The sequence below is a fragment of the Muscardinus avellanarius genome (genome assembly GCF_963383645.1).
Source record: "Muscardinus avellanarius genome assembly, chromosome: 3".
Classification (NCBI taxonomy): Eukaryota; Metazoa; Chordata; class Mammalia; order Rodentia; family Gliridae; genus Muscardinus; species Muscardinus avellanarius.
In genome coordinates this window covers 145,929,645-145,943,557 of record NC_137788.1, presented here as the reverse complement: position 1 = coordinate 145,943,557, position 13,913 = coordinate 145,929,645, and the positions used below count along the sequence as shown (strand labels likewise).

Here is a 13,913-nt window from a genome sequence, read left to right as displayed (position 1 = left end):
AGCCAGACGTGGTGGTGCTCGCCTGTAATCCCAGTGCTTGGGAGGCTGAGACGGGAGGATCACCGGGTCCAGGACAGCTTCAGTAATTTAGTGAGGCCCTCTGCAACTTAGTGAGACCCTGTTTCAAAATAAAAATTAAAAAATAGGGCTGGGAGAGTAACACATAGGTGGACTGTCCCTGAGTTCAATTTCTAGTACAACAATAATAATCATAATAAAGATGATGGGGGGGACTGATGGACCTTGGGGCAGACAGGTAGTTATAAAATGTTAAAAACATCTGGACGTGGTGGCAAACACTTGTAATCCCAGTATTTGGGAGACAGAGACAGGAGGATGGCAGGCTTGAGACCAGCCTCAGTGACTTAGTGAGGATATCTGCAATTCAGTAAGATCATGTTTCAAATTAATAAAATAGGGTTGGGGGTGGAGCTAGGAGGTAGAACATCCCTGGGTTCAATCACCAGTAAAATACACACATAGTGCTTAAAAACCTTATCATTTGAATTGTAAGGCTTATCTGAGGAAATCCTATGTAGGTAGAAGGTAGGCAATTTTCTTATAGCTAAGAAAGAGAGTTCTTGGCCATTAGTGTTCAGTGTTGTCTCAGAAGAGGTCCTAGGCCTTGCTGATAGATATAATGGGTCAATCCCTGCAGCAGAAATGGGAGCTCCTGCTGGTCACAGCTCCCTGATTCAGGCCCCAAATTTCCCTGGTTCTGCCCTCAAGCTTTCCAAGTAGTCTTCAAATGATGACTTTTTTTTTTCTCTACTAGAGATTAAACCCAGGGACCTAAATAGAACCCACCGAGCCCTTTTTGAGACAGGGTCTCATTAAGTTGCCCAGGCTGACTTCAAACTTGTGATCCTCTCGCCTTAGCCTCTCAAGTGCCTGGTATTATGGGAGTGCACCTCCACACCCAGTTTAAATGCTAACTCTTGAAGAGATTTCCCAAAGGGACAGAATGTACTAGCTAGAGGATCTCACTATATGACCTATTTGGCAGGTATGTACTTCAGTCAAATAAGTGAAAGCTATCTTGATTAAAAATTAGCTCCTTGCCAAAGGCCCAGCCCAATTCTAGAGTGTGTGTGTCTGTTTGTGTGTGTGTGTGCGTGTGTGTTACTGGAGATGGCACCCAGGGGCATTCTACCTCCAAACTATATCCTCAGCCCTATTTTATTTTGAAACGGTCTCACTAGGTTGATGAGTCTCACTATTTGCTGAGGTTGTCCTTGAACCTGCAATTCTCCTATCTCAGCCACCCAAGTACAGGGATTACAGGTGTGCGCCATAGCACCCAGCCCGATTCTATTTTGAGGAACACTGACTGCATGGGATTTCTGAACACTGCGGAGTTCAGGGGTGTATTCCAGACCATTGACTCCACATGACCCTGAGCTGATTAACAACTCTCCTTAGAAAAAGTCCTAAAGATGTGAGGGCCCAGCCGAAGCCTGAGCCAAGTCTTTCAAAGACAAGACGATCTGTGTGTAGTGGCAGTGAAGAATGGACTTCCTGGTAGTGCAGGTTAAGCTCTCTTAGAAAGGAATCGAGAAATTCTCTCCTTCAAATTCTGTGTGTCTTTCTGCTGTTGCATTATGGTGCCACCTCTTGGATGTAACCTGAAAATCTAGCTTAAGTGCATTTTAGTCACATGCACTAAATCAATGTGAATTTGGGCCATGATGGGTTCTTTTTTTTTTTTTTTTTTTTTTGGTACTGGGGATGGAACCCAGGGCATTCTACCTCCAAGCTACACCCTCAGCCCTATTTTTTATTCTTTATTTTAAAACAGGGTCTCACTAAGTTGCAGAGGACCTCACTAAGTAGCTGAGGCTAGTTGCGAACCTGTGTCCTTCTGTCTCAGCCTCCCAAGCGTGTACCACCACACCTGGCTTCATAAGTACTTTTTTTCATGTGCTTATTAGACAAAGCACACAAATACAAATCAGCAAAGGTAATTATTTACTAAATTACTAAATTTGCACCAAATATATAAAAATATACTTATTATCTTTTTAGCTTTAATACAGATATGGCTCTAATTGGCTTTTACGAACACTGAAATAGCTTTCAGGGCTTCTTTATTCTTTTAAGGATCTTTGGAAATTCATAAGAACTAATAGATTTGAAGATTGCACCTTACCATTACAGAATAAGAAAATTCAGTGACATCTCAAAAATAATTGTTTCAAGTATTGATTATTCTTACCTACTGTTTTATAAAATGTTCCTTATGGTTTTGTTTGTTTGGGTACTGGGGATTGAACCCAGGGACATTCTACCTCCAAGCCACACCCTAGTCCTATTTTATTTTTTATTTTGAAACAGGGTCTCTGGTCTCACTAAGTTGCTGAGACTGGCCTCAAGCCTGAGATCCTCCTGTCCCAGCCTCTCGAGTACTGGGATTATGGATATGTGCCTGGTTCCATATTGTTCCTAAAATATGTAAAAGACTTTTTTTTTACATTTAGGTAAGCATCTTAAATATAAGATAAGGCTATAAAAGCAGTGTGAAACTAGGGATGGTGGTACATACCTGTAATCCCGGTACTTGAGAGAATGAAACACAAAGACCAAAGGTTTAAGGATAGCTTCAGCAACATAGTAAGACCATTTTAAAACCAAAAACAGCCGGGTGTGGTGGCGGATTCTTGTAATCCCTGCGCTTGGGAGGCAGAGACAGGAGGATCGCACAGGTTCGAAGCCAGCCTGGCTGGTTTAAGAGACCCTGTTTCCAAATAAAATATAAAAAAGGTCTGGGAGTGTAGCCCGGAGGTAGAAGGGTTCCATCCCCACTACCACCAAACCAAAAAACCAAAAATAAAAAAGGGCTAGGGGTGTAGCTCAGAGGTTAAATGCCCTTGCATTCAGTCCTAGTACAAAAAAAAGAAAAGAAAAAAAGAAAGAGAAAAGAAGAAAAAAAGAAAAGAAACACTGTGGAGACATTATTGTTTTAGCTTACAGTCTGGGTAAATGCATTCAACTAGGAGTCGAAAGACCTAGGTTCTAGTTGTCATCTTGCATGGCATGATCTTAAATAAGTCTCCCAACCTCTGGATATCAGAAGCCTCATCACAGAGTGCAGGAAGTAGTCAAATGATCCTGAAATCCTTTCAGCTCTGTAATATTGTGGTGCCATGAAATCAGAGTAACAAGCCCAGGCTGCACGGTCAGGGATTTCAGAACCTGTAATCGATGTACAGCATTTTTATTTTGTACTTAAGATTAAATCCAGAGCCATTCTACCTCAAAGCTACACCCCCAGCCCAATTTTATTTCTTATTTGAAAGCAGGGTCTCACTAGTTTGGTGAGAGTTTCACTAAATTGTCAAGTCTGGTTCTGAACTTGCAATCCTCCTGTCTCAGCCTCCCAGGTATTGGGATTACAAGCATGTGCCACCATGCTCAGCTAATGTACAGTACTTTTAAAATTCCCACTCCTTTGAGTATGAGGGGTGTGTGTGTGTGTGTGTGTGTGTGTGTGTTTCCTCCATGTTCTTTTGTGCATTTAAATATATTTTCCTATTTAACAGCCTCTTCTTCATTAGCATTCAAAAAGTCCCTCGAGGATGTCTCTTTCATTTCTTGCTTTTAGTTTTTTTCGGCTTCCTTTTTTAATTTCTCCAAGATCTCTTCTGCAGTTGTAGAGGCCAAAAGCTTCACCACCTTTTCACGAGACTTACCGCCCTGAACCAAAAGGAAAAAACACTAAACATTCTAAGGCCGTGAGTGACAACAGACCTCAACTGTACCCATCACAGCTGTATCTTCATGGGGATGTGACAGGTGACTTTCCTGGTAGATTACGTAGTTTCTTCTGGCCAAAGACTACCTCCCACCTTATACCTTGGGACAAATTTGTAAAACTTGCAGGTTTAGCCGGGCGTGGTGGAGCATGCTTGTAATCCCCACGCTTGGGAGGCTGAGACAGGAGGATCGCACAGGTTCGAAGCCAGCCTCAGCTACTTAGTGAGACCCTGTTTCCAAATAAAGTATAAACAAATAGGTCTGGGAGTATAACCCAGACGTAGAAAAGCCCCTGGGTTCCACCCCCAGTAACACACACACACACACACACACACACACACACACACACACGCCAGGTTTTTTACCTTTATGCTTTAATTTCTGTAATAAAGGTTGGCATTAAAATTTCAAAGTGAATATAGATTTATAATGTCCTACTTTCAAATAATTCTTTTAAAGATAAAATAATTTTAAAATATCAAAATAAAAGCCGGGCGTGGTGGCACACGCTTGTAATCCCCGCGCTTGGGAGGCAGAGACAGGAGGATCGCGCAGGTTCGAAGCCAGCCGCGCGTGCGCTGGCTTAGGAGACCCTGTTTCCAAATATAAAATGTAAAAAGAGGTCTGGGAGTGTAGCCCGGAGGTAGAAGGGCTTCCAGGAACCCCAGTACCACCAAAAAAAAAAAAAATCAAAATAAATACTGAAGTTTATAAAAACACCGTATAAAAACAATTCTAAATATAAACAAATTGCTATTCTTTTGTGTATGTGTGTGTGTGGTACTGGGGATTGAACCCAGGGGCATTCTTCCTCTGAGCTACACCCCCAGCCCCTTATATTTTTCATTTTTTATTTTTTGTTTTTTGTGGTACTGGAGATTGAACCCAGGGGCATTCTACCTCCAGTCTTACTTTATTTTTATTTTGAAACAGGATCTCACTAGGTTGATGAGTCTCGCTACGTGTTAAGGCTGTCCTCCAACCTGCGATCCTCCTATCTCAGCTTCCCCAGTACTGGGATTACAAGCATGCACCACCACACCTGGCTAAGCCATTCTTTATATTGTTACACATTTCTTTTTCTTTTTTTTTTTCCGGAACTGGGGATTGAACCCAGGAGCATTCTACCTCTGAGATATACCCCCAGCCCTACTTTTTATCCTTTATTTTAAAACAGGGTCGCCGGGCATGGTGGCGCACGTTTGTAATCCCCGCGCTTGGGAGGCAGAGACAGGAGGATCGCGCAGGTTCAAAGCCAGCCGCGCGCGCTGGCTTAGGAGACCCTGTTTCCAAATAAAAATGTAAAAATAGGTCTGGGAGTGTAGCCCGGAGATAGACGGGCTTCCAGGAACCCCAGTACCACCAAAAAAAAAAAAAAAAAAAAAAAAACCAGGGTCTAAGCCAGGCGTGGTGGCGCACGCTTGTAATCCCAGCATTCAGGAGGCTGAGACAGGAGGATCACGGTTCACAGCCTCAGCTACTTAGTGAGGCCTCTGCAACTCAGTGAGACCCAGTTTCAAAATAAAGAATAAAAAATAGGGCAGGGGGTGTAGCTCGGAGGTGAATGCCCCTGGGTTCCATCCCCAGACCCACAAAAAAATAAAAACAAATAAATAAATAAAACAGGGTCTAAGTTGCGGAGGGCCTCACTAAGTAGCTGAGGCTGGCCGCGAACCTGTGATCTTCCTGTCTCAGCCTCCCAAGTAATGTACCACCAAACCCTGTTTACTGTTATACATTTCTGAAAATTCCAAACAAGTACATATCCAAGTGCTGCCATTTCAAAATTACTTAAAAACAGCTTTTTCTTTTGTGACCCAGCCCTATTTTATATTCTTTTTTTTTTTTTTTTTTTTTTTTTTTGGTGGTACTGTGGGTGGAACCAAGAGGCTTTCTACTTCTGGGCTATGCTCCCAGACCTATTTTATATTTTATTTGGAAATGGTCTCACTAAGTTGCTGAGAGCCTCACTCAGTAGCTGAGGCTGGCTTCAAACCTGTGCGATCCTCCTGTCTCAGCCTCCCAAGCGCAGGGATTACAAGCGTGCGCCACCACGCCTGTCTATTCTTCATTTTTTAAACAGTGTCTCATCAAGTTGCAGAGGGCAGTGAGTAGCTGAGGCTGGGCACAAACCTGGGATCCTCCTGTCTCAGCTTCCCCAGTACTGGGATTACACGCTTACACTACAATGTCTGGCTCTCAAAGCAACTTTTAAAACGTTTTCAAACACATGTTTTAAAGAAGATAAATCTACAGATTTATCTATGCTCAGGTAGGGTGGAATCTGTACAAGGAAGAAGAGCAAGGAGTGCACTTTAGGTAAAGGTCAGAACATGAGCACCAGGAGTAAATGAGAAATGACCTGCCGCAGGTTGGGATGGCAGGGGAAGTGTCCTGATCACATGAATTTCTGGTGTTTATTAAGGACTCTGCCATCCGAATACAAGCTATATAAATGCAAGATACATAATGTAGCACTGGAGGACACAAGCTTCACACACACACACACACACACACACACACACACACACACACACACACCCTGAGCCCTGCTCCTACTGAATTCTATGATACCCATGAACCTGTACTTAGCAGTCATTCTCAGGTGATTCTCAAGTGTGAAACCATGGTATTACGACTTCATAGGAGCCCGGTAGCTTCCTAATGAGCTTCTCCTTGTAAGCAAAGAAAATGTGGAGGACAGTAACACCCAATGGGCTAACGGAGATGACGTGCATGGGAGTCATGCTAGAGGTTTTGTTTGTTTGTTTGTTTGTTTTTGGGGTGTGGTGATGTCTTGAAGAAAGAAGAGAGCAAGATTAAGCTTTAATCTGAAAATGGGCTTGGGAATAACTTTAGAAAGAAGAAAATGCTGGGAATGCAGCAATAGAAAGGCCAGGGTAAGGACGAAGGTGGTAGAAACTAAGGAAACTAAATAAGAAGAATTCACAGATTTTTATGATTATTAATATAAAAATTTACTTTTATGAGTATTTGTGTTAAAAACTTGGCTTTACAAATTATTTGAAAAAAAATAAGTACTTTATGAATCATGATTGAGTGTAATAATTAAAGATGTTTAAAAGGAGACCTACCTTATCCAAAACCACATCACTCTTCCTGAGTTCTAAGACCTTGGAGAGATACCGACAGAGCTCAGCGTTGGCCTCCCCCTCTGACGGAGGTGCTGCGATCGCGATGCTTACGGCTTCAGTTGTCAAATCTGGAATGAAACGGTGTGAACTTTATCTGTTTATTTATTTATTTATTTATTTATTTGTGGTACTGGAGACTGAACCCAGGGGCATCCTACCCTAGCTCTTTTTATTTGAAACAGGGTCTCACTATGTTGTTGAGACTGGCCTGGGATCTGCAATTTTCCTGACTCAGCCTCCCAAGTACTGGGATTAGAGGCATGTGCCACCATGCCTGGCTTGAACTTTATCCTTGAGTTCTTTCTTCCACAAAATGAGGAAGCTTTGTAAAAGTGCTTACATTTGCTTGGCACATAGTAGATTTTCAGTTAATAACTGCTGGATTGGGCTCAGTCCCTAGCACCAAAACAAAACAAAAAACTGCTGAAGAAATGATTAAACTAATCACAGTTCAGGGAACATGCACATGATAAATATGTCTCTACCATTATATTTATTTATTCATTCATTCATTCATTCATTCATTCATTCACTCATGTATTTTTGTGGCACTAGGGATGGAACCCAGGGGCATTTTACCTCTGAGCTACACCCCCAGCCCTATTTTTTATTCTTTATTTTGAAACAGGGTCTCACTAAGTTGCGGAGGGCCTAAGTAGCTAAGGCTGGCCACAAACCAGATTAAATTCCCCTGGTTTCAATCCTTAGTATCAAAAAGTAAAACAAAAAACAAACATTAACTTGTTTAACCCTCATATTGACTTTATTTTTATTTATTTTTTGTGGTACTGAGATTCAACCCAGGGGAGTTTTACCTCTGAGCCACACCCCCAGCCCTATTTCATTTTTTGTTTGAATCAGGGTCTTGCTAGGTTGCTGAGAGTCTCACTACATTGTTGAGGCTGTCCTTGAACCTGCGATCCTCATGTCTCAGCCTCCCAAGTATTGGGGTTACAAGTGGATACCACCATGCCAGCTTCATAATGACTTTATGAAAAAATTAACACTGTTATTTTCATTTTATAAGAGGGAACTGGAATCAAGCAATATACCCTTTAGTCCTCCATTGTTATTAGGAGAACAGAGTATTTATTCAAAGCAGCTTGCAAATGAGCTCGAGTTGGTCCTGCATCTGGGGTTACTCAGACTTTTTCACACATTTATATTAATAACAACAGGACCACAGAATCCACAAGAATGAGGTGGTGAAACAAACCTCCTCTTGTCCTATCACTGGCTCTCAGATGCACGGTTTTCCACATTTTAACAACTTTTCCATGGTGTTTAATTAATGTAAATTTTTTTCTCACTAAGATACACACAATATCTGTGTACCTTATAGCTGGCACCATCTTAGAATTACTTAGAAAACACTGACCAACAGAGATGAGTTGACATGGCCATTAGCACAAACAAGGCCTACCCAGCACACCATTTGTGGGGTACTGGTTTCAAAATATAAAAATAACTCATTACATAAAATTTTATTTATTTGTTTATTTGTGTGTGTGTGTGTGTGTGTGTGTGTGTGTATGTGTGTTACTGGGGGTGGAACCCAGAGGCTTTCTACCTCCGGGCTATACTCCCAGACCTCTTTTTTATATTTTATTTGAAAACAGGGTCTCACTAAGTTGCTGAAAGCCTCACTAAATAGCTGAGGCTGGCTTTGAACCCGTGCGATCCTCCTGTCTCAGCCTCCCAAGCGCGGGGATTACAAGCGTGCGCCACCATGCCCGGCTTATTTTTATTTATTTATTTATTTATTTATTGTGTGATACTGGGGATGGATACCAGGGGCATTCTACCTCCGAGCTACACCCCCTGCCCTATTTTTTTTTATACTTTATTTTGAAACAGGATCTCACTGGGTTGCAAAGGGCCTCACTAAGTAGCTGAGGCTGCCCATGAACTGTGATCCTCCTGTCTCTGCCTCCCAAATGCTGAGATTACACGCGTGCACCACCACACCTGGCTCTTTATTTTATTTTTACATATATATATATATATATATATGCAATAGTGGGGTTGAACCCAGGGGTATGCTACTACCAAGCTACACCCCCAGTCCTATTTTTATTCTTTATTTTGAAACAGGGTCTCACTAAGTTGCAAAGTCTCTCAAAGTAGTTGAGGCTGGCTGCAAACCTGTGATCCTCCTGTCTCAGCTTCCCAAGTACTGGGATTACAAGCATGCACCACCATGCCCAGCTAAGTATATAAAACTTTGGAGGTATAAGACCTTCAAGACAACTCATATCAATGGTTTTCAACCCTTTTTCTCCTTCGGAATCCTTCCTCTTTTGCAATTCCCTTGGAACCCCAACATTAAAAATAAACGTGAAGAGAGGTCTGCAGGAGCCATGGGTACCTAACTGGCTTCTCCCTTTCCCAAACCGGATTCCTCAGGCACCTCTAGGGCTCCAAGGAATAGTTTGAAAGCCTCTTTGGACAAGTATCTCATCTGACAAATGAAAAAAAAACTGCACTAAGAAATGTTTATATTAGCCAGGTGTGGCTAATATAAAATATACAATGGTTTTCATCTAACTTGGGGTGTGTGTGTGTGTATGTGTGTTTTATGTTACTGGGGATTGAACCCAGAAGCACTCTACCTCTGAGCTACACCCCTATTTCATTTTTTACTTCGAAGCAGAGTCTCACTAAGTTGTGTAGGGTCTTGCTAAGTTGCTAAAGCTGACCACAAATCTTCAATTCTCCTGTCTCAGCTTCCCAAGTACTGGGATTACAAGCGTGCACCCCCCACACCTGGCTCTAACTTAGTATCTTTAAAAACATATATTCACTTTCTAATACACTTACATGAGAATCTAGAATTTTATTTTTTAATTTTATTTATTTATTTATTGGTGGTACTGGGGGTGGAACTCAGGGGTTTTCTACCTCTGGGCTATACTCCCAGACCTTTTTTTTTTTTTTTTTTGGTGGTACTGGGGTTCCTGGAAGCCCTTCTAATGCCGGGCTACACTCCCAGACCTATTTTATGTATTTTCTTAAATTTGGAAACAGGGTCTCTTAAGCCAGCAAGGCTGGCTCCGAACCAGCGCGATCCTCCTGTCTCCGCCACCCAAGCGCGGGGATTACAAGCGTGCGCCACCACACCCGGCTCCCAGACCTATTTTTATATTTTATTTGGAAACAGGGTCTCACCAAGTTGCTGAGAGCTTCACTAAGTAGCTGAGGCTGGCTTTGAACCTGTGTGATCCTCCTATCTCAGCCTCCCAAGCACGGGAATTACAAACGTGCGCCACCACGCCCAGCTGAGAATCTAGAATTTTAAAATTGCCTTTAGATGCAGATGTGAAAATACCCTCACCTGTGGAAAGATACACTGGTCAGCTAGGGGTAAGGAGAGGGTGAGGAGCCCTGAGGCCAAGCCCACCCGAGGGCGGAGGCTTACCTGTCACAGCATTTTGTTTGGAGCCAGGCTTGGCATGGATGGCTATGGTGACACAACCTTTTGGGTCAACTGCCACAGGACCTAAAGGAGCTGGTGGTGTGCCGGGTTCCTTGCTCTGGCTTTTACCCTAAAATGATAACAAACACCCAACTTCACACGTTGCAAACCATTTTCCCACACATTTAATCTGATCTTTCCACTACTCCTCTTCACCATTAGCCAAGATGAACTAGGCTTATTAGTTGAATCCAGGTCTTCTAGAATGCTTTTCTTTCCCATTAGCCTACAAAATGTTTTTTCCTGCCCTGGAAGATTTAATTCTGGCGTCCACACTTTAGTGCTGATCTCTCCTGTCTGCTTTGTACTTCCATCTTTATTTTATTTTATTGATACTGGGGATTGAACCCAGAGGCATCGTAACTTCGAATTACACTCCTGGCCCTTTATTTTGAAACAGGGCTTGCTGGGTTGCTAAGAGTCTCACTAAATTGCTGAGGCTGCCCTCAAATTTTCCATCCTCCTGTCTCAGCCTCGTAAGTACTGGAATTATAGCAGTGCACCACCACACCCAGCTGGCAAGGACCATTTATTATTCATCTTTGTACTGGGTGCAGCGTAAGGTTAGAAGTGTGTACTTGTGTGTGGGAAGGGGGAGAAGCAGAATAGTGACTGGCTTAAAGACCACACTAGGAATTTATAATTCATTCAGAAGATTCGAACTAAGCACCGGAATAGCATGTGAGAAATGGGTGTGTGAAGATGAATAAGGGCACAAAGTCCTTGCTCTCGAGGAGTCGGACTGCAGTGAGGGAGACAACAAACGTAACTGCAGCATTTATGGTACACTGTGCGAAGTGCCCCATGCAAGTGTCATTACTGCAAACAGTGGGGGAAGGCAACCCAGCCTTGAGACACTGGGGATGCTGCAAGCAGGAGGCAGTGCCTGAGCTGAGTCTGAGAAAGGGGTTGGGGTTAGCCCTGCAAAGACAGTGGAGGAGGAGCGGGAATAAAAAAGAAAAAAGAAAAAAAATTGTACTGGGCATTGGACCTCTGAGGCATTCTACCTCCGAGCTACATCCCCAGCCCTATTTTTTATTCTTTATTTTTTAACAGGGTCTCACTGAGTTGCAAAGAGCCTCACTAAGTAGTAGCTGTGGCTGTCCTCGAACTGAGATCGTCCTGTCTCAGCCTCCCAAATGCTGGGATTACAACTGTGTGCCACCACGTCCGGTTCTGTTTTTGAAACAGGTTCTCGCTAAGATGCTGAGAGACTCACTAAATTGCTGAGGCTGGCCTCGAACTTGCGATCCTCCTGTCTCGACTAGCCTTCCAATGACTGGGATAACAGACGTGAGCTACCACACCGGCTGGGAGTGCATTCTTGACCAGGATGCGTTCAGGTCAGATGAGAGGCGGGGCGCGGAATAGACCCCAAGGCAAAAGCATCCCAGCACCACGGACAGCGCAGGCGTGGCGTGCGCCGGCCGCCGAGCTTGGCCTTCCCCTTAGCCGCTGAGCAACCGGGCCCGCCCTCTCGCCGCCACGGGGCTTGCGACTGGCCTTGCTCGTTGCACCAGCTTTCTTGGGCATCTCCGCAACAGAGAGGCGCCGAACGGCGGCCAGAAAATCCAGCCCAGCTCCACGCCGCTTCAACCCGACGCGGAGCCGCAGCATCTAGCCCGGGCCGGAAGGGCGCTCTGCGCCTGCGCACTTAGAGGGGCGGGGCGGCCCAGCGCAGGAAGAGCGCTCTGCGCCTGCGCATTCCGAGGGGCGGGGCGACCCGGCGCCGGAAGAATGATCCGCGCCTGCGCACTCGGAGGGGCGGGGCGGGGCGACCCGGCTCCGGAAAAGCGATCAGCACCTGTGCCCTTCGAGCCCGCGAGTGCCAGAGGCTCGTCCAAGGCCTGCGAGGTGGGGTCTGAGCCTGCCAGGGCCCTCCCCTAGCAAGTGGGAAAGTGTCACTTCTGGTCATTTCTCTCCTCTCTGGGGAAAAAGAAAGGGTTTGCCGCTTCTCCGTACTGGGGTGGAGGCACGAAGGGCACAGGGCCATGTTCTCTGCGCCTGCACCCAGCCCGCGAAGGTGGACAGCCTACGCTGCTCCCGTGGTCACAGTGGGACTGGGCCTCGCGCATCGCGCATATCAGTGTTGCTCCTGCCTGGTCCCGCGCGGAGGATCCCACGTTGTAGAGGGAGAGGATTTAGGCTGTGTCACGTAGCATGGCGACGCTCAGAACGGGAGAAGTCGGCAGAAACAAGTTCATGGACTCACGGAAGGGCTTGGAGGGATTGACACCGCCCAGTCTGCTCTTTTAGAAAGACTCTTGGTTGCAGTGTAGCGAAGAGAGGAAAACCAGTGGCAGGAAGATCTGCTACCTAGGTAGGAGCTAGTGGTGGGAACCAGAGTGGCTGCAGCGGGGATGAGAGCTGATCATTGTAAGCATCTTCTTGTTGGTTTCGGCCTTCTGTTTTCCTTTTTGTTCAGAAAGTTTTCTTTACATAGTTCTCAAGATTAGGCTGCTAACAACTGGAATGACAAGAACTTGGAATGGCTTGATGCCGAATGAGCGGAGTCAAGGAAGATGCCCAGGTTTGGGAGTTTGAAGTACAGTTTGGGACATAATTTTGTAATGACTGTGGGACATCAGAGTAGAAATATTAAGATCATTGTATGCATGTAGCTGAAATTTGAAAGATTTGGGCTGGTGACAAACTCCGTGGCCCTCTGGTGGTAACTGAAGCTGCGGAAGTAGATGAGACCGAGGCTGCACAGACTGCACAGGCCCAGGCCACCACTCTAAAGGTGGGGAGATAAGCCAGCAGTGTAATGGCAGATAAGGGAGGATGCTTCAAGAGAGGGGCAGCAGTGATGAATGTCATGGGGAATGGGGGGGGGGAAGACGTGTAAAATAAAGACCAGTGTCCACAGGATTTAGAAAAAGTGGCTTTGATGACCTAGGCAGTAGTTTCAGTAGAGAGGAGGAAATGGGAATAACAAGCGTGAGAATGATTCAGTGACTTCACTGTTGAACCTGAAGGGCATATTACACTCAGAGGCTTCGTTATTCAAACTGGAGGAGAGTCAACCGTACTTGAAAGTTGATAGAATGAGCCAGGTTAGGACCTGGTTTCCTGAAGTAGTAGGATCTGAACACGAGCAGAGTGAAGTTCGGGTGCACTCATAGGTCTGGTGATAGGAGCTGGAAATTCTTCCCTTAGCTAATGATGGGGAGGTGTTGAAGGTGGAGAGGGGAACAGACTTAAATAGGACTCTGGAGAATGGCAAACTGTCTGCTGAAATCCACCCAGCAGCACCGATGGCCTAGAAGTTGGAAGCCATGACATTATGAAGGTCCTGATCTACCCAATGACATTATTTTACTGTAATTTTGGTGTTGGGAGCTGAATACCCCAGGCCTCATGCCACTGAACCTCCAGCCCGTTACATTAAGTGCGAGGACTCAGCAGTTAGGAAATTGGAAACAAGACAGACAACTGGACTGATAGGAGTATATACAAAGGCTGACTATTACTTATTACAGTTAAAGAGATTAAAGCCGGGCATGGTGGTGCTTGCTTGTAACCCTAGT

General features: G+C 44.7%; 1 protein-coding gene across 1 annotated transcript; it reads right to left on the bottom strand.

Moving 5' to 3' along the window:
* Positions 1 to 3,597: 3,597 nt before the first annotated feature.
* LOC308260383 (UPF0235 protein C15orf40) lies at positions 3,598 to 11,916 on the bottom strand (the record flags this gene model as incomplete). Its single annotated transcript, XM_080691676.1, has 4 exons — positions 3,598 to 3,693; positions 6,849 to 6,976; positions 10,327 to 10,453; positions 11,887 to 11,916. 4 exons carry the CDS (start codon positions 11,914 to 11,916, stop codon positions 3,598 to 3,600), a joined length of 381 nt encoding a protein of 126 aa, XP_080547802.1.
* Between the last annotated feature and the right edge of the window lie 1,997 nt (positions 11,917 to 13,913).